At 35.3% G+C, this 21,965-nt stretch overlaps 1 protein-coding gene across 9 annotated transcripts in view; it reads left to right on the forward strand.

Moving 5' to 3' along the window:
- CPEB3 (cytoplasmic polyadenylation element binding protein 3) overlaps window positions 1–21,965 on the forward strand; it is a 93,669-nt gene that overhangs the window by 32,978 nt on the left and 38,726 nt on the right. For 8 of the 9 annotated variants that reach the window (XM_065671944.1, XM_065671946.1, XM_065671943.1 and 5 more), the window contains exons 3-4: window positions 1,379–1,538; window positions 12,656–12,712. In XM_065671944.1, coding sequence (XP_065528016.1) covers window positions 1,379–1,538; window positions 12,656–12,712 — 217 coding nt within the window. The remainder of the gene's footprint in view (window positions 1–1,378; window positions 1,539–12,655; window positions 12,713–21,965) is intronic. The other variant, XM_065671948.1, reaches the window with a different exon arrangement.

Genomic DNA, 21,965 nt, shown 5'->3' on the forward strand with positions numbered 1-21,965 from the left:
TCTGTAGCAGCTAACTTAACGTGCATTTATTTGAATTCCAGAACAGGAGTATTAAAAGAAAGCTTAATTATATCAGTGAACTTATTATCTTCTTTAGTTTTATTTAAAGACAACCTAAGAAAGAGGGTTCAAGAGAAATTATATTAAGACAAAAATTTTGTTACACTTTCAGTGGATACTGCTGCTTTTTGTCAGAGGATTTTTAAATTGTATTCTTTAAAGCAGGAATATTATCTTGAAGAAACCAGTATGTGGAAAACATTTTTCCATAATTTTGGGAGCATTTTACAATGAAGGTTTCAATTTGCACAGTAGAATGTTATTCCACTCTTGATTAGTTGTAGCCTACTACAATATAGAAAGAAAAACTGCTCTTTTAGATACTTGTTCTTTACTGTTTTTAATAGTAGTGATAAGAATAAGAAAATTAATGTTTTTAGAAACTGTCTGACTACAAGGGGCTGTTGTGTTATGCTCCCCCATTGTGTACAGTATTGTGGGTACATGGGCATGAAGAGATGACTCCCTCTATAGCATTGTTCCTGACCTTTGAAACTGGTTATTTTCATAGGCCTGCTAAAGGTTGGTTGTGGGTCAGTTGGTTTGTTTCTTGTTGTTTGTTTGGTCGTGGTTTTTTTGTCTATTGTGTTTTGTTAGGGTGTTTTCTTTGTGTTTGGTTTTGTTTGTTCTTTTTCTGTTTTGGTTTTTATTAAAAACTAGAAGCAGAACTACAGTGAATTTAAAATGAAAGATTTGAATACAAATCAACCCTTGCTCAGGTTTTTGAGTGCCCTACTATGAAAGTGTTGCATATCCTAGCTTGCTTTTTGTTTTGTTTTGCATCTGGGCTACTTTCCTTAGCTCTTTGAGATTCGTTTCAGATGTTTGAAAAATTGCTTGGTACTTTCTGGAATAAATGTTCCTGCTGGCATCTTGAGCATTGCTTGCTTCTGCTCTGATGTGGAGGGAACACTGTGATGCAGATGATGAAGCTGCAAAACAAAAATCTCTGAACTCTGAAACAGTTTAACTTCTCAAATGTAAATATTATTACTGCTTTATGTCTAAGTTCCTGTTTAAATGATAATGTTTAGAATTAACTATTGTTTGTATGTGTATTTTGAAGACTATTAAAAAGCTTCCTGCATAGCTGTACTGGTGAAAATTGCAAAATGAAATGGTATCAGTTTCACAATGGTAGGCTTGTGTTTATCAATTATTTTTGTCATATAAAATTTCTATCAAGAAGAAATGTAGAACTGGATGCTAAAGTTTTATTAAATAAGAAATGAGCCTGTGTTAGAAAATGATTTTTTTCTAAAACAGTTTCTTTTCTTCTTGTCCCCTTTTTTTTTTTTTTTTTTCGCTTCTCTTCTAGGACCGGAATAGGCCCTATGACACTTTTAACTTGCACTCTTTGGAAAATTCCTTAATGGATATGATAAGGACTGATCATGAGCCTCTGAAAGGTAAACACTACCCTCCCAGTGGCCCACCAATGAGTTTCGCTGATATAATGTGGAGGAATCATTTTACAGGTTAGGAATATTCATATGTCCATGCTTGCTTGGTGTTTAAACAAAAATCAGCTTTTCAGTTTCGCTATAAACTTTTTGCTAATGAATGAGTTGTCAGTTATGAAAAGCTTCTGTTTTCCCATCTTAAGATAATCATCTGTACTGTAGGAAGATCAGGTGAAATCTGCATACATTTCTTGTGAGTGCACAAGCATCGTAAAAGCTAACTGGCATTTCTGAAACTTGGTTTTGTGTATTAGCAAATTGCACAGTTGGGCCTCCTGCTGCAGTCATTCAGTTCAGAAAAGGTGTAGTGAAACTGAAGTCCAATTGTTTCTTCAATATCTTATTCAAAGTTAATGTGACTCTTACTTTTGGATCATCAGGTAGTATACAGGGTTCTAAAACAGTCACTCTCTACAGATGTTTCAGGGTTTGTTGGTTTTTTTTTTTTTTTTGGGGGTGGGGGTAAGTATCTTAATTTGGATCTCAAACTGTTAGGGGAACCAAAAGTTATTACGATGTTGTTAAATGCTGGAAGAGTTTTGATTATTTATGCTACTAAACTGTGTTTGTTCTACCAGCTGTGGCATTGGAGATGAAACAAACCATTTCTAATACTTAGCTGATATTGAATAGTGAAAGGTGGTGGCAACATTTCAATGAACAAATATTCCTGATTGACCTGCATACTCCTCTTTTTATTCTTTCATTGGTTAAGTTTAAAAATAGGTAGACATTCTTGCTTATATGCATTCTTGGCTCACTTTGAAAATGGTAGCTAATACTAAGCCGTATACGAAGGAAATAGATATTACGAAACACTGAGGAGTCAGGACACTGGAATTGATAGAGAAGAAATCCAGTTGTGTGTGGCTATGCTAATGCTTATGTACACACTTTCCTGATGTCATGATTGCCTCATTTGCTTCCCTCCCCATTTACATATTGCATGTGGAAAAATAATTTTTCTTGGTCTAAGGTTTTGTGCCTTTTTCATTGTCTTTCTGGATACAGATTTTTTGGCGGGGTTTTGTTTCTTTTTTTCCTACAACCATACTAAACTGGATGCTGTGCTCTCAGTTCTTTTAAGCTGGTGCTCTCCACTGTTACCTTGAAATTTGCTGTGCTGTATGCTTCATCTGTCTTTAGCCATTATTCAGATGTCTAAAATGGCAAGAAATACTGTCTCATGTCTATTCTGACCTTAGTTCCAAAATAATGTTTACCTGAAACATACAAAAACCAGACCTGAGATTTCTGCTGGATATATTTCATATAGCTGGTATTTAAAAAAAATTAAAAAAAAAAAATGTCTAGTAATTATATTTAAGCGTTTATTTTATCCTATTAATTCTAGCTAAAACTCTCATGTTGTTTTTAAATCTGTATTTATTTAAATATACAAATAGAGACTGTTTTTTTAGAGACTGAATTTCCATATGAACCTGCATGTGGGAGAAAATGAGAGAGGATTAGAAAAGTAGGAGTCTAGAAAAAGACTTTAACATCATCTAAGTGCAATTTTGTTTCCTTAAAACCATTTATTTTTTAATAGGAATATTAGCACATAAAATAATAATGGGTAAAAATATTTAATTCTTCTATGTTGTTGGGTCATTATATCAAGAATACTTTCCAGTACTCAGCTGAGCTATCCTTTATAAGTGTCGCAAGTGGCATATTCCACAGCTGCACCTGTGGGTCATAATGCTGTTGGTGTTTTGCATGAAGTAGAAATGAAATTCTTGGTTTCGTAAAGTATCTTACTTTTTGAGGAAAGTATTCTTTCCAAAGCAAACTTAATATTTTCATCTCTACTATTAGATGGTTAACAATTTATGTAGGGAACTGCCTACCTTAAATGAGTATTTGAGGAACTGTTTGTGCTCAAAAATTAAACCGAAGAGTTGGATATTAATTGAAAGTTTGAGTTTATTTGTTCCATTTGCCTGTGGAACTGTTAGCTCTATTTTTGCTCTAACAAACGCTTCTGTCACTTCCTGGATGTGCTCTTTTTAACTATCTCATTTTCTCACTCAGTGCTGCTCACCGGTTTTGGCCTTCTGGCCTTGTTACTTAGCTCTCCTCCAGCTTCCAGTCCAGTAACTGTTGGAGAAATATTGTTTGCTGTTAGTTACCTCTCTCTGTTTCGCCCCAGCTGTCTTTTCTCCCATTGGTGTAGTTAATTCTCTGTCTTGCTTTCTTTTCCTCCTCTCTGACTGCAGAGCTTACTTTGCTAACCTCCAGCTTTGCCTTGACATACTGTGCACTTTCCTCTCCTCCTGTTTTCACACTATGCAGCATGACTGGCAACATTCATAGCAGTGACTGTTCCAGGATATTAATTCCCCCTTCCAAGATGTGCTGTCTCCCTCTGTATTAAACAGTTACTATTAAACAGTGTTACTATTTCAACAGAATTCTTTGCAGAAAAACCTGTTTCTTCTGCAAACATTGATACACTTTTCCAGTTGTTTTCCTTTTGCATTTTATTGTTGCCTTTTCCATGAAAAATTGGTCTTGACTCTTTCCCTGTACCTCCAATTTTCTCTGCTGAAGATGCAGAAGGTTTTCAGCTGCTGTCCTTCTCTGTACCTTGCTCAGATTTCACTTAAGCTTGTCTTCTAAGCTCTCTTGCTTTTCTTCTTACCCCACTCTCCTGTGGCTCTCCTCCTTAAAGTAGTAGCATGTTTTAGTTTGTAATCACCTTGTGAAAGTAAGTTATTGCACCTGCTTGTTTTTGCTCATTTCTAAAGTCATTGTTACGTACTTCAGCTTGATTTTTTTATTTTTATTTTTTTTTTCCTTTTCAGTTCCTTCTAGACATTCCTGTGTTGATGCGCCTTGTGCAAAATTTCAGCTGCTCTTTCTGGAATCTTATTAACTTAACCAACTCTCAGAGCCACTTCCTCTTCATTTAACCTTCTTTGTCTTTCATAGTAAACTAGGTATGGGGTTTTTTCCCTTTAAATCTTTCCTTCTGCTGGCATCTGTGACTGTCTCTCAGGTTTTGTGCAGCTTTTTCTTGTGTAGATGGAAAGTAAAAGTACCACAAAAGTCCTGGTTTAACAAGTGATCAGACAAAATGAGATGGCTTTCAAGTAACCTTTTAAATTATTCACCTTTTGGTAAACAAGCCTTGTTTTGTCAAACAATTTTAGCTAACAACACTTGCATGTCAGTTGGCCTTGTACTTACTATCCAAATTTTTAAGCAAAAGGGGTGAAAAGAGTATGAAAAACCTCTGATCTTGAAAACACAGGAAGATTTAATTCTAGAAAAGCTATGCATGTTTTGGAGCCTCCAATGCACGTTACAAAGCCAGTGCAGCTATTTCAGGATCATTTCAGCCTGCTGCTGGCAACAAAGTCTTCAGCAAATGAGTATTTTTAGAAGTACTGGCTTATATGTATTCATTAGTAAAATATTGCAGGTGGTTTATCTGAAGGTTGAAACTTCTGCTTGGAACATAGTCCCTCTTGGCATATGTGCCTACTCATATCTCAGCAGATATTTGAAACAAAAAGTAATTATCTTGGATATATACACAAGGGCTTTAGATTAGAATGTGGATGGGGGTTAACAGTAACAGTTTCTAATGTGAAGACCAAATTAAAATGTTTCTGTGATGTGTTTCATCTGATTGTGGGATATAAGTTTCTCATGCTCTGCATTGTTCAGTGGGGAGGTAGTGAAGAAACTCAGGGGTGAGGAAGAGTCTGTCCTCTTCTTCATAGTAGTTGAAGCTTCATACTTTCCCTGAATCTGAGATGTGATCAGACTTTGTCCTGAAGGTTATGGAAATTCAGTTTATTTTAAGGTCACCAGAGTAGGTCACTTTTTTAAAAGCATGCTCCACTTGGCCTTGAGAGGGCATATGATTAAGCAACTTTTTTGGGAGTGTTACTTTCAAGTGTGGAACAAGAGAAAGGCTGAAGGATTGTTAGTGCAGCAGAAACTATAACTGATCCTCAGTCTTGCAATATTGAGTTACTTACGTTGAGTGAGTGCTAACTCAGTCTGATTGGCAGGCAGTCGTGGTGCTCTCCAGCTAGGAAAGCTAGGGTCAGTTAGGTTTTTTTGGGTGTTTCTTGCAGTAAGAGAGATTTGATACCTAGCTCTGGGACTTCTGGACTATGATAAATTACCAGCTTATCTATCCATGTTGCATGTTATCTTGAGTCCCATCTTGGGAGAAGCTGTTCAGTGTCAGCTCTTACTTTGTTTGCCTAAAACAGGTTTTTTTTTTTCTCATCTTTTCTGTAAGATAGGGGTACCCTGCTGTAGGTTTCTGTCTTTCTGTCCTTTTAGTCAGGGAACTGTGTAACTTTATAAACTCTTTGCCGTTTTCGTTCTTTGAGATCTAAAGAACGTAATAAAGAATTAAAAAGGAAGCCTCATTTTCTTTTCTCCCAAGACAGGCAGACTTCCTTACCTGCATTCTCTGCCATCAAGACCAGCTTCAACAGCTTTCTTTTCCTTGAGGCAATACTCATAAATCCTTTTCCTCTTTCAAAAGGAGGAAAAAAAAGTGCAATAAGGGAATTGTTGAACTTCTTATTAAAGACAAATTACTGCACACGGCCAAGGGTATCTGGTTCTTCCCTATGTTCCCTGTCGCATAACCAGGCCTATGTGACAGAACAGTGCAGTGTCTTCTAAAATGTTCTTCCGGAACTGTCCTATTTCTTTTCTGAGTTGCCAGTAAAATATATCATACACTACAAAAACATGGGAGAGGGTTTTGCTTTAGCAAGTAAAGGGTGTATTTTGTAACTTGTTGGTATGTATGTACTACTACTACCTAATGCTGTAGGGTAGAACTGAATTATCAGAAAAACTTTGAGTAGATGCTACTTATTACTGACTAAAACATTTCTTTCCTACATCAAAGTGTCTCCTGTCTATGGTGTAATATGTCACTGTTGCAATATGTTTATCCATGTCGAAGTATTGCATTACAACACAAACAGAGGCATTCTGATCTATAAAAAATATTTTGATCAGTAGTAACTAGCAGCTGCCTTTCTTCTATTTTTAAATAATCAAATAAAATATTTCAGCTGTGTTAGGTCATATGCTATGCACATGTGCTACTGATAGGTCATGAAACTGAATTCAGATTAAATTGACAAGAGAAATCATGTCTGAAATACTTGTTTTAAATTTACTATTACAGAAGGTAACTAATATTTGGGGTTTATTCTAAATCAGAATTGAAACAAACTTCATAATGTGCAAATCCCCAACTGACAAAAAAAATCTGAGGTTTTCATAAAGTATCAATGTGACACATCTTCAAGTATGAATATTTGGAGACAACACAGGTACAGGAATTTCAGGAGCAGGCTTTATTAAAACTAGTGGATGTTTTACTGTAGAAGGATACATAAAATATATGTTAATTATGTCATTTCAGTAGAATGTACATACCTCCCTGACTATATTAGTATTATTCTGAGATTGAGACTTTGAATATAAATATGCAACAGTTCAAAAGTGGAAACAGCATCTGTGGGGAAACTTTTTATCTAAATTTTCAATACTTAATATGAAGGACACCCATATATTTGCACAGCAAATATTTGAGGTTACTGGGGTTACTACTTTTTAACTATTGTAAAGACTGTATCAGGTCATATAAAAACTAAGTAAAATTTAATATGTCCTGTTTACCTTTAACTTAACTGTATTGTTTATGAGGTTTGACAGCAGTGTTTGAAGGTTGTATGCAGTTTAGACAATATTATAATACATATAGATACATACAATACATATAGAATGGAACTTTTTCATCTTTATCCTCAGTTAACTTCAGTGCATGCCAACAGATTTTGTTCAGCTCTAATTGTTCACAAGCTCTCTCTAAGCAAAGCAGTAGGTTTGCGATATGACCTGAGAAAAGTGAAGGTGAACAGGTTGTATTTGTATTTGCAGTCAGCAGCTGAACACAAAGGTCGTGCAAATAGAACAAATGTTGTCATCTCAGTCCTAGAAATGGTGCTCCCCAATCAGAGATTTTTGCAACACTGTCATTAGAAAAAGTGCACTGTGACAGTGTTTGAGGATCTCAGTGTTCATCAGACACCTTTCTGTAAATGCACATGAAAACCAGCATGAGCAGACAGATGTTTGCACATCTCTGTTAAATTAGGCCATTCAAGCCAGTCCTTTTACAGGAAATATATTCTGTTTTCTATCAATCTGAATCTGCTTATTTAAGAAAATCCTCTTTAGTTTTTTGTTGTGGGTTTTGTGTGTGTGTGTGTGTGTGTGTGTGTGTGTGTGGTTTTGGATTTGGTTTTTAATTCAGTACAAAATGGCCATTAAATGGTTCATATTTCTTAAATTAAGTGCTTTTTTCCGTGATCATGTAGGATGATCATGCTTCTTAATTTGCTGCTGGCACCCAGCTTGTCCTTGTCTTTGACCTGCTGAATCTCTTTTGGACAAGATTGGTGGGGGATTTGTGTTTGCTTTGTTTAGTTTAAGGAGTGGTGGTAGCAGATACCAATTTTTCTTTCTCCTTATTTCCAGTTTTTTTCTTTTTTTTTTTTCATGTATTTGTATACTTTTTTCTTCTTGCTTCTCTACTGTTTGAGGGTTTGTATGTTTTAGAATGAATTGCTAATGAAAAGCTCTATCATATTGGGTTGGTTTATTCCCCCCAAACTGGCCAATAAGAATACCAATATTGCTCTTTTGAGTAAAGATTAAGAACTATATATAGTATGGGAATATGTGTACATACGCTTGTCTACCCCTTACAAGTAAAACCAGTTTTCTTTTCATGTTCATCAGGTGTTGCATTTGAAGTACTAATATTTTGGAAATGTAACTGTTTTCAAACTGAAAATGTTTGCACTACTCAAATATATGCAAGAACTTTGTGTTTTACTGGAGCAATGTAATTTACTTATGAAGAGTGCATTTCATAGTAGTGTATTTGTTGTTACGTTTTATAGGTTGTTTACTGATGGTATATATTTGTTTAGTCACTGATAGGAAGAAGTATCGGCAAGCTTTATTGCTATCAGCTGTTATTCTAGCTGATGATTATATACTTTAGTTCATACTGTTGCAATATGCGCTTGCACAGTAAAAATATGTAGGTATAAACACAGTAATAGTGCTTTGTATTTCCCTTCTGGCAAACAATAGTATTTTTGTTCTGCTGAGTATGGTAAGGTGTAAAAAATGTTTAAGTCCCAAGTAGGTGTTTATGGATATGAACATATGGCAGATAGACTTAAAAATAACCAGGGAGGGAGGGAACTAACAAGGTTCTTCAGGGAGTTACCTTTTATTTCTGTAATTCTTTATGCAGACACTTACACAGTTCTTGCTTTTCAAATGTTTTAAGAAGCATGTATGGGCATTTATGTTAGTTAATGTAGCATCACTTTCAGGTGTCTATTTTTGAAAGGATAGGAGAGAGAGTAGTCTGAGGTCTAGTCAGTGGTTAAAATTCCTATATACACATATCCATGCATATACACACACATGCTTCATGCTTCTGAATCTTGTGCCATTTGTGAATCGTGGAGCCAAGACTCATGGTTTTAGGGTATGGGTGTATGTGTGAGGAGGTGTTAGGTTGTGCTGTAAACTAGACCCCCAAATACATATGGGTCAAAATAATCATCTTGTTTCAGATGTTTGAGGGAATACTGGTCTTCCTTGGATATTCACACATTTTTGTGTGTCTAATCTTTGCACTACCCCACTTGCTACCTATCCGTCTAAATAACTGTTGCTGTTTTGTAATGCATTTTGTTGGCACCAATTTTGAAATAATTAGATAGACAAGAATGATAAAGGAGGTACTATTACTAGGGAAGATTTCAGAATTGTTTCAAAATCATTACTCTCTTCTACAATGAATGAGGTGAAGTTAAATTCCATTTAACATCATTTTATTTCCAGTATAATACAGAAAAGAAGATGCACATATTTGACATGTGCTCTAGGAAGGAACTGGGCTCTCAGCCATGGCAAGCATGATATTGGACATGCAGCAGAGCACTTAGGCAGTCCAGTGAGAAAAGTATCTCCAAATGCTGCTGCGAGAGAGAATTTAAGGAATTTAATGACATAAGATATGCGAAAGAGCAGCTTGGTCCATACAAAAATCGCTAAGCTCTTATTTATATTCTGAAACGTTTAAAGATCAAGAATTATACAACTGGATTAATTATTATTTTTTTTAATTGGGGATTGAGAAGACGTAAGTAAAAGAGTGATTGTTATTGCAGCCCAACTGCAGTAATATCAGTGTGTGTTGTCAAAGCACATAATTGAAAATATATTCAGTAGGTAGTTATGAAACCAAGATAACAAACTGAAAATGGCAGATGTACACTGAATACAAGTACTGGGATGTTGTTACTGGAAGAGTTCCTATTTATGACTTCAGTGAAGTGCTGGAGTCCATAACTTCTGTGCTGTTAACTCTCTGTGTTTCTGCTTATTGTGTCTAAGGTTTTTAAAAAGGAGAAATTTAATGCAGAGATTCCATTTTAAAGCTGTCATTAGAAATACGTGCTTATATAGACTTTGTAAAGGTCCAGGTAACATACATGCACTTTTCTTAAAATTGTTTTCTGATAATAATTACTGGTTTTAACCCAAATATGTCCTTGAAAGTTCATATTCTTAATTACATTTCACAGTTTTACATTGCAACTCTAAATGAATAAATTCATAATTTCCTTTTTGTGCTCTCTTGTTGTTCCTCAGATAATTATGCACTTCTGTAATCTGCATATGGCCTCTTTTTCAATGGAAGAATTTGCTTCAAACAGCAGGATATTAAAATGTAGCTAATATGAAAGGCTATATAATTATTGGTAACTAAATGTCTTATGATTGGTGCATTACCGGTCTGTTTTGAATGCTTTTAATGCAGGTGTGTTTTGAAAGCATCCCATTAATTTGTTTCTATGTAATTGCATTGGGGAACCTCTGAAGATGCACAGAATTATCCCATACTGTTGCTTAGCTCAGTGTGGCAACATGTCCTTCTGCTTGTGCTGCTCTGTATTTTCTGCTCCTCTTAAAAGATAGCTGACAAGAACTGTTTAAAAATAGCAGGCCAAGGGCAGGTGACAAAATGTCACATAAGCAGCACCTGGTCCAGTGACAGCCTGGAGGGAGATGAAAAAACAAACCCAGATGTCACAGATACGATTCTATTTCTGAAGCTGGTCAAACAGCAGAATTTCAGCTTCAGCAAAGGAAAACAGAAGAGCCCATCCAAGCATTAGGCATTCAAATTTTGCTCTTTATTTTTTTTATAGCAGTTTCTTTTTTTCCTTTTACAAGTATTAGTTACAAGTATAGATTATTATATATACACCTTTTCTCTTTACAAGTAATACCTGTAACCTTATGCTTATTAATATGCTATTAAGGAAAAGGGAATTAATGTCCATCTGGCAAGATTTTGGAAATATTTTAGCACAAGCTTATATAAACTGAAATGACAGCAGCTTTAATGTTTCTGCCAGATTAATGTGAAAAAGCGTATAGGAGAATTTTGTCTGTCATTAGGAAATCTGAAGTAGTTAATGAAGATGTCTTTAAAAAGCTTTGTTCAAGGAACTGGAAAGTAAAAATTGAGGTTTTATTTACCTTCTTTCTGACCCCACTTCTTTCTGGAGGTGCTGTTTGCTTCATAGTCTTAATGTGGTGGCACTTTTTTCTAAAAGAATGAGAAAATTATAATGTGCAGAAAATGCATATTTGTTTTTCTTAAACTGCTTGTGACTTAGTTCCACGATTGTACTGAAACTTCATGTTGAATCTGTTCAGAAGGAATATTAACTGCATCACGGCAGTCTCTGTGACTGGAAATAGAAGGCTTTAACTTATTGATAGGAACTAATTTGAGAAGATTGGCTTTAGTTCTGCTTTCCAGAAGCTTTTTTGCTAAAACAGGGTTTTGCAGAAGTACAGGAACTTAACTTGTATATTGGTTCTTCAGTATAGCTTGGGGGTCTTGACCTCCCATAGCCACAAATCTAGAGATAGAGGCAGCGTATGAAATGGATAACAACATTTGCAAGTAACTTAAATTACTCACATTACTTAATTGAAATAATTTTTATGTGGCTATAATGATCCTTCTATGTCTTTTTTGAAACAAGGACTAAAACCAGTTAAAGATTTCAGATTGATTTGCCGGCAGGTGAGGGTGTTTACTTAAAGTCCTGTTATGAAGTTTCTTTAGGTAAAGTTTTTAACAGTTCAGCTCAGTTAAATAGTATCTAAAACTAATCTGAACAGTTAATATAGTTGTCCCATTTCTTGGCTTGATGGTAAAAGTAGATTTCTGGGGACTGTCTTTTTTGAATCAAAGTAACCACGTGTGAATTTGTTCCTACTTCCAGTTCCCGAAGTCATTAGAGATCTTGTTAAGCCATCTTTTCGGTTGTTAGATCTCACTTGAGAAAATAGGTACTGTTTTTCATCTCTCCAGCCTCCTGGAAACTGGCACAGGCAGAATTTATTTGGAAGTCGTGGTGGACCTTCTGTATATGATAGTCCCATATTATAGGTCAAAAATCAGTATTTTTCAGAGTACATATGAATGTACTCCGTGACAGTGGTCCCTCCAACCCAGTGTCTTACCTCAAGTAGTAAGCAATAGCACATTCTTAGGGAAATAATACAAAACTAGTGTAAGCACTGTGTCTCCAACAATCCATTAACTTGGGAGCTCCTGGTATCACAGGTAGTATGGAAAGCAGTGATTTATTTTTACTAATTAAGTGGAGGTTTTGAAATACTGTATTTGTTATTTGAAGCATACTGTAAATGGCATAACTGCAGCAAGGTTGAACTTTGAGGCCTTGTCTTGAAAGGGTAAGCATAATACTTTGCTAGTACAAGCAAAGGGTTGTATTAAAAAAAAATAATTTTCATAGTTCATTTTGTGGTTTTCATTATCTTAAGTACATAATAATAAAGGCACTGCAATGTTAAATATTGTAAATGTGTATTCTTGGAAAGTTGTCTTCGGTAGATGGAAGATTGAACTATCCTGACTATTCATCCCCTTTAGCAATTTTTCATATTATTGGATGTCAGTTTTGAAAGAAAAACATTGAAAATACCTTTTATTTACATTGCAGGGCGTATGGGAATAAACTTCCATCATCCAGGAACAGACAATATCATGGCTCTTAATAGTAAGTAGTTAATATCTAATGACTGATATTAATATCTAATGACTAATAATGTAATGTTGAATATTATTTTAGATTTATTATGTAGCCATGCAGTCAACATAAATATGTAGTAATATTTGCATAGAAGTTTATGTACACTCTCAAAATTATTTTCATAAATCAAAAAACTCTGATTTTATTCATCACATTGGTAATTCTTTATATCAACTTTATAATAGTTTTTCATTCTACTGGAAGCTTCATAATGCCTGCTATAGATAACATTGCAAAGCAGTCTCTGTTCCCTCTTTTGTGGGCACGTATGTGTATTAAATCTGTAATTTCGATATTTTTTTTTTTTATATCTCTCCAGATGTATTTCTTCTTGATGAGATGAGTTGTTACAAGTTTTGCATACAATTACACTGACTGATGGAGTTTACTTTGTTGATTTCCCTAAAATGTTAGGTAGACACCACTGGGCAGAATGTTTAGACATCTAAATAATGAGAAAAAAAGTGTGGGGCTGAATTTCACTGAAAGATTATTGCTTTTGTTTGTGTTGGAATGTAAATGAAAAATCTAGCTATGAATATGCAGATTCAGAAAATCTGCCAGAATGGTTCTGAAAGGTCTAGAGACAGCCTTGTAGCATGTAGAGGGCAGGGGTGGGTGTTAGGCATCACCAGCATAATGTAGAAGTGAACTTTGCAAATCAAATCATAGGTTTTGCCTATCTAATCCTAAAAAATGCACACTATTTTGAAATGTCTGGTTTTGTTTGCAGTGTTGTATTAGAGGTGTTAGGATTGTCTAAGCTTAATTTTTTTTTGCTCTTGCACCATCTATATAAATTATACTGCATATAGTTGAAAACTATGTTCTTTTGTGTAGTACCAAACAGAATTAAAACATACTTTATAAATATGAAGAACTGAAACCTTGTAATAGGCAAGATGCAAGTGCTTTAACATTTGGCTTTAGATGCCGGCTTTTAGTACCTATGAGACTTTGCTTGTGCTCTTTTTCATAGTTACACACTTAATAATGAGGAGATATTTTGCAGAGTTTCTATTGTGACAGTAAAGCGTATATACCCCATTTTCTTATGGACACATGAGATTATGGGAAATAAGTAATCAACTGGGAGAAGTGATCCTTTCAGTTAAAGACTTCATGTGAGTGTGCATGTGTATAAATAAGATCTACACAGTACATTTTCTTGCTGTTTGACATGAATTCTGACATCTTTTTGTTGTTCTAAGCTGGAGAATTCAATAAGCTGATTGTAACAGTAATGTGATTGCGAAGGTGGCAGATTAGGATTGAATTTTGAGTTCTTTTTAAAAATTGACAGTTACTATGGAAGATACAGGGGTACTGCTTAAAAAGTCTTACAAAGATTTTTGAAAGACAAAAGTGAAAAAGAGATCCAAAAAGCAATGCTATATGTGTATACTGCACTGTATCAAATCAGAGTTGCTTCATTTTGGGACAACTCACTTTTGTCCTAAATGGATGAATATACTCTATTCTGATTGCTGTTGTTGCTAGATAAACCTAAGGAAAAAAAGTTGCCTTTTTAGCGGAAATAAAATCCCAGAAGATATTTCTTCCTAATTCCTTTGAAATTTTTACGAAGTTATGTAATCCAGTTGTTTATGAAAAATAATGATCCTTTGCACTTACAGTCCTGGTCATGACTAAAATACTAGTATAGCTATATGAGGGGCATAAGCAGAATATGGTACTTATTTTTCTTTTGAATGAAATTCGGCATAAACCAAAAACCTTGGATAAGTTCCCATGTATTTTCCCTTTCTTGCATCTCTTATTCCCCCCATCCTTACTAGATGAAGCCACACCATTTTTGGCCATTACTAAGAGCCCAGAAGCTAGAATTATTATACTGTGAAACCTGTTGGATTTTGCTCTTAAATCTTTGAAGATTTGAGAGTTAAAGCAAGTATTCAAGTACATAAGCTTAAAAATTACTTTCTGTGATTTAAATCCTCTTTTGTATGCCTAAAACTGAGGAACGTAGAACTATGTAATTCCCGTGTGATCCATTACCTTTGTCACAAGGAAATACACCACGGAAAGTTAGTCCAAGAAGAAGTATTCTTTCTTGTGCTGGAATGGCTGTGGTTTGGTTTAAAAAATATAAAACAAAAATAAGACTTAACAAAGATAATTCATTCCAGTCATTTTTTTAACACTTTGAAGAATTTATTTAACTTCTTTAAATTATAATACTTGTAACATCTATATAGAATTTCTGTGAAATCAAACACTGCTGAATCTGCAAATAACAGCCTTTGCATTCTATTTATAGTCATTGCTAGATAAGCATTTTTCTCTTTTCCTGCAAAGACACTGTAATAATCTTTAAGATTACTTGAAGCTTAATTTCTTGCTAACAAGGTATACAGATTTTTGGAGCTGGAAGGCAACATAGGCTCATGCCAATAGCAATGCAAAACTTTACTACATGTGTTGTAGGGAGAGGGGATGATTTCTGAGGTGTGTTCATCTTTAGCTATGTCTCATCCTTTATGGCAACACTTTCACCTATATGTCAGCTGGTATTCTTATTTACTGATAATAGCCTTTTGAAACTGGTGATTTTCCTGACATTCATTGAGCTACCATCTATAAATGTTGAAGGGGATTGTTTTGGTTTGGAAGGTGTTGCTTAGTTGGCAGGGCTTAATGTGAAGCATACCACCGCCATTTTGTTCATTATTGTGCAAAGTTGTAAATCATCACCATCTCAAAACACTAACTTCTGAAATAACAAAATTAGTGAGGTAGAGGAGATTACTTTAAAATGCATAATTATGATGAATCTCTTCTTGCCATTAATGGCATTATGCATGTGTATATATGCAAACTGTTGCACATGTGTATAAGCATGTTTCTATTATAGAAGCATTTGAAGTTCTGTGTCAGAATTAGGCTTCTACTGAGGAATGCAATATTAAAATACTCAGAGAGATCTGAGCATAATCCTGAAGAGCATTTAAGCAGAAGGAAGATGCAAATACTTAGATTTGAAACACTGTGCAAAGGGGAAAAAGCTATAGTTTTTGTCTGTATTACCTCTAATAGAAATTTCTCTAATTGAAATAGCGTGTTCAGTCAACATCAGTTTAACTTTTTAATAATGCTGTTCATAGTGAGCTAAACAGTAGAAGAATTTTTATAAATTTTAATCTACAGCACCTTATGAAACACAATTGAGACTAATTTCTAGGGAAATGTAGCATAAATTGAGCTATTGATTTTGTTTATGTAAATTCAGGTCTGAATGTAAAAGAGAAGCCAGCTATTGATGATGCTTTTAGTGGCGGTTTGCAGTACAAATTAGAAGTGATATTCACAATACTAAGCAAAACCTGAAAATAAAATAATTTGTTTCCCAAAATTAATGCAAAGGTGTTGTCCATCCTTTTGTCTTGCTAGTATTGTCATATATTCTTACAGCTGTTGCTTCTATTTGGGGAACACTGGACATTCTCTTGAGTTAATATGTGCTCCTTTTTAATTAGCTATGTGAAGAGGATGAAATGATCAGCATGAAGACAGTGACATATGTGCTAGGTAGTGGGTTATTGTTAATGCTTCTTGTGAACTCCAGAAAATCAATTATAAACTTCAGTGGGAGAGAATTATAGCAGGTGAAAAAGTAGGGAATAAACCACGGTGTGTGACCTTTCTAACAAAGTGCTGAACCATAGTGCTGGGATTGTAAAACAAACTTGTATAAAAAAAAAATTTAGTCTAAAGGTAGTTAAACCAACAAATGAGGAAAAAAAAAAAAAACCAACCCTTTGTGAAATGCTGGAGTTTCGTTTTTCCTAAAGCTTCTCTGTATCGTGACTTTGCACTGGTGTTTGGCTTCAAATGTTCCATCTACTTCCAATGCTCATTGTCTCATATGAAAATGTGTCTGTGAGGTCTGGTAGTATTTGCTCACCATCTGACTGTCTTCTTTTCATTAGTATCATAGAATAGTTAGGGTTCGAAAGGACCTTAAGATCATGTAGTTCCAGCCCCCCTGCCATGGGCAGGGACATCTCACACTAAACTGTATCACCCAAGGCTCTGTCCAACCTGGGCTTGAACACTGTTGGGTTTGAAGCATTCACTACTTCCCTGGGAAACCCATTCCAGTGCCTCACCACACTTACAGTAGAGAACTTCCTCTTTAAATCCAATCTAAACTTCCCGTGTTTAACTTTGAACCTCTTATCCCTTGTCCTATCACAAAGTTCCTAAGGAAGAGTCCTTCCCCAGCATCCTTATAGGCCCCCTTCAGATACTGGAAGGCTGCTATGAGGTCTCTGCGCAGCCTTCTCTTCTCCAGGCTGAACAGCCCCAGCTTTCTCAGCCTGTCTTCATATGGGAGGTGCTCCAGTCCCCTGATCATCCTCGTGGCCCTCCTCTGGACTTGTTCCAACAGTTCCATGTCCTTTTTATGTTGAGGACACCAGAACTATACACAGTACTCCAAGTGAGGTCTCACGAGAGCAGAGCAGAGGGGCAGGATCACCTCGTTTGACCTGCTGGGCATGCTCCTTTTAATTCAGTTCTGTTTGTTCTGGGTAAAATAATTTGAAAAATACATTAAGACAAGGGTTTGGGGCACCTTGTTAAATGTTTGTGTAGACATTTTGGTTTTGTTTTAGTAATAGAGGTAATAATTATGTGGGGAAGTCATTATGCCGTGATGGAAAAGGTAGTGGCAGCAAAACAATTTAAGTTTTTCTTTTCATGCTTCTGTTTGTCTTAAAATTGCTTTGTCTTCTTAAGAGTGATTGTACTTGGCTCTTCCTATATTCTGATGTATCGCTTTCAAACACATACAGTGTTTAGGTATAAGGAAGCTGCTGAAGTAGCATTTTATAGTTAAATTTTTGCCAGTGCTGTTGTTATACCTTGAAATGAACTGCTCCAAATAGAAGGTTTATTAAATTATTTTTGTCTTGCAAAATCTTGTGCTGGCAGTTCAACAGCTAATAAAAGCCAATAAAAGTGGTAATATTCTGGGAAAAGGAGTGGCTAAATTTAAAGAGGCATCACTTTCTTCTAATAGTTTGGTACCTGCCTATAGAAATTTGCTGAGCTCTTTAGTCCAATTCCCAAGTTGTTTTGTTAATGTATTACTAGCTTATTAATCTATAAGGAGTAACAGAAAGAATAAAAGGCACTGAGAGAGCTAATAAAGGTTGCAAAACTACACCTAATTTAATTGTGAAGAGATCAGAGTATTTAACCGAAGGGAAAAAAATGATATAAAGCATGACATAGCAAAGGCAGCTGTGTTCATGAGAGTCTCAGCGTGTGTGAACTGTCACTTCACACATAACCTTGTTAAGTTCTTCAGAGCCAGCTGTGCAAGCAGTTAGGATTGATGCTGCCTTGGGGACTGTGAAGCAGGCTAGCTGATATCAGAGTCCCTTCTATACCTGTTCAGTTAAAATAAATGGGGGTGTGGGGGGGGTGTGTGTGTGGAAGGCAGAGGGGCAATAAAACATGCTTTTTCCTCCCTTCAGTTTTTTTATGCAAGTGCCTGCACTTTCTGAGGTAAGATCTGTTACGTTAAGTAACAGTATCTCTTATCAGTCACTGCTGAAGTCTTTCCCTAGCAGAGGAAGATTTCTTAAATTGTCTTCCTTTAATCTTTGTATTACCTTCTTGTTTGTTGGTTTTGTTTATGGGTTTTTTTTTGCCACCATTTTTTCTGCCACCGTTTTTTCTGCCTCATAACCTCACCAATGAATGTGCTTTCCTTTCATCTGTGTGATGCTCTCTATTGTGGCTGAGTGCCATCTGTTTCTACAGAATTTTAAGAACAAAATTTGCCAGGCTGTTCCACAAGCATTATATACATGATGCTAGAAGAGATGAGACAGCAGGCCAGAATTAGGTTTGGTAGATAGAAAGCAATATGAAGGTAGTTCCTATCGAACTGGCTGTTAGAAATCTGTTATCTTTAATTATTTTTTAGACTAAAACATAAAAATGAAAATAGACAAGCCTTCCTTCCTGCACAGATGCTTGCGTGCTCAGTATTCCTAAGGAAGGAAAGCCTGAGGTGTTAAACAGTAGTTTTGAGCATTGAATGCCATTCATATCTTTGCTCAGGTGTTTTGAGGTCCAGTGTGTGGGCCTGAACTGCATGTAGATTTTTCTGATGATGAGATTCACTTGTATATGTATGTCAGCATGTGTTATCAGGGAGATTGTTGTAATGCATTGCTAGCACTGAAAAAAATGTGAGCCAGAAGGGACTGTTGAGGCTAATATCACCAAGTTATCACAGGGTCCATCAATCAGTGGAAATTGAGAACTACCTTTTCAGCCACTCTTAGATGAGCAATAGTTCATCCCAATCCAAATTATTGGATTATATGTTTTCTTTCAAAGACCTTTTTAAAAAGACTGGAGAATAGAAGTCTTGTTCTTTGTGGACAGTTTTTCTAGCCGCAGAAGATGGGGAAGAAAGAGCGTTTTCTTAAGCTATTCTGTTGCACTGCTCATCATGAAAAATAGCCTCTCAAATCTCAAATGCTGAAACATGCTGAAGTAAAAATAATTGTAAATTAATTTTACACCCTAAAAAAGGGGGGGGGGGGGTTAATGTTCTGCAAACAGTTGATTAATATCTAGAAAACTTTCTTCAGAAGCAAATGGATTTCTATGCACATAAATCTCAGTACATACATACCATGGCAAGGAACCCAAAAGTTAATATAGTGAACCAAGTTTAATTCTTTATTCTCCCAAATATAGTTCTTAATTTTCCCTATACTTGTATGCACATCACTTAATGAGTTTTAGCATATCATGTTCATTTATCAGCTTGCCTCTTATGTAGATAAATCCAGAAATTATTATTCAATAAATAGTATTTTATATGCAGTAAATTCATGCTGGTTTGACCATTGGCCTCATGTTTGTATGCAAGCAGTTATTGTCAAGCTTGATTCCTAGTTTATTTAATTAGTATAAATGTTGGATTTATTGTAATGTGCACATACTTTTTACATTGACTGCTACAAATTAAGTTACTCAAACTGCTTCTGCTTTAGCTACTTCCTTTCATAAACCTCAAACTGTGAAAAGCCACTTCTTAAAGAAAATTTTCTTTACCTAGTTGTTATTCAGTGATTTTTCTCACCCCCACCAAGTTTTGACAGTTTGTCAGATAACCTTGACCATTTAGACAGAGTAGCACGGACTGACAGTGTGATCAAAGATAAACCTTTTGATTTGTTTTGCTGGAATTGCAATTATAATTCTTCCACATGGGTACTGTGAGACAAGTTGGCGAATGGTAGATACTTTTAAAATCATAAAGATGTAAGTACACTTTATGTAAATTATAGCAAATGGATTGACTGAAATGAGCAAAGTAAAGAATGTTTCCTAAAGCAACTTTGAATATGTGGCCCAAAGTTTAAAAGCAGTCAAGTACTTTACAACGATACAATATTCCTATGCCTCATCTCAAAAATTTGTTAAGACCCAAAGGAAATCTTCAAAATCAGTTGATAAAAATTCCAATTATGTTGCGTGCAGTTATTGTATTTGTGTTTCTTGCTGTATGCACATGAATACCCGGTCTCAGTCAATGTACTTTAATGACATAAAAAGAGTTCCTAGTTTCTTCTGGTAATTTCCTATTCATTACTTAAGCAAAAAGAGTTCTTCAGTGAGTTCAAGCTGTGTGCTACAGGAATACTGTTACAGCAAAGATACATTGCATAGTTATATTTGATTTTATCACCTCTCAGTTCATTAATTCATTTTCACTGGCATTGCAAATCACTTGTAAACTTCCAGATCTCTTAAGAGTTTCAGAGACCCGCTTTTCGAAGGAAAAGGCTTGACATATTTTCTTTTTTGATCTTAGAAAATAATTGGACAACTCAGTATCCTAAAGCAAGTATTGTTCTGAGCTGCTGATTGCTTCAGGATTACAAATGACGTTTCCAAGTTAGAAATAAGATTCTGGTACCTCATAAATCAAGGCGGTTCTCAGTCTTGTCAAACAAACTTTCGTTTAGCTGTTCTAGCTCCAAAATTGCAAATCTAATACTATGTAAGTCAATTTAAGATGTGTCTTTAAGATTTCCTTGAAATGTGTGTATTTGATATTGCGGACACATTGTTGCATGAACAAGATAAGTACTATCAGTGAAGAAAGAATGTTTTTAAAAATCTCAAAATGCTTTCTATTTAGCCTTTCCTAAAATGTGATAATACAAATAAGTGGTGTCCCTTATTTCTGTATTTGAAATTCTCTGATCAGACTCACTTTTAGCTATGATGTGGAAACAAATTTAATATTTCCTTGAAATGCTATTTGACTCATATACAATGTTCAAAACCAATCCCATAATAAAGCAATAAAAAAGCAATTAAAAAAAGGAAAAGAAAAATTTTATCAGTTTTGTATAACTTTCTTTGAGACACAATTAAAATGTGAGCATTGCAGTTGAGTGTGTTTTGATTTACTGCAAAAAAGGGTAATCTTAGCTGCTGGCTTTTGGAAATTCCAGTAACATTAGCACTAAATTTACTTAATTGCACTGCAATATTTGGAGTTTGGGGAGGCTTTTTTGTTTGTAAAAATCAACTCAGTCTCTGAGATGAAACGAGGTAATAGTTTTGGGAAGAGTTATCAGAGGGTAGAAAAGAATGTATTGTTCCTTTGTATTTGAGTACATGCAGTTTGGGGCATGGGTTATGTAACTTTCTACCTGTCGGTTAAAGGAAGTTACAAAGGGATGGAGAAGCACTAACAGGGTGGTGATCCTCCTGGGAGTTGCACAACTGAGCAGTGCCTGCTTGCAGCAATTTCACAGCTTCCATGGGGAAATGCACATACCGCTTCTTACAGCAGCTATGTTTTCATTAATACCACCATGCCCTGTGAGGTATAGGAAGGAATCACTTTCATGTTACGTTTCTAAATGTTTCAGGAGACAGTTTTCTGTGAAAATGACCTTCATATTCAGCACCAATTCCAGAATATGGGAGTAGTGTCATTTGAGTAGTATAATTTTGGGAGCTCCCAGTCTGTCTTCTTTTGTCTTCTGTTGGAATTGTGCAAGAGAGAAAGTAACTTCAGATATAATAACACTGGTAATTTCATTGTTTGTGAGGTGCAATAATTTTCCTATTGGCTTCCAAATGTCTTAATTCAAGAATAATGTCTAAATTGTGTATTTTTCTAAAATAAAATGGAGGAGTTACAAAATTT

The sequence above is a fragment of the Lathamus discolor genome, chromosome 3, assembly GCF_037157495.1.
Source record: "Lathamus discolor isolate bLatDis1 chromosome 3, bLatDis1.hap1, whole genome shotgun sequence".
Classification (NCBI taxonomy): domain Eukaryota; kingdom Metazoa; phylum Chordata; class Aves; order Psittaciformes; family Psittacidae; genus Lathamus; species Lathamus discolor.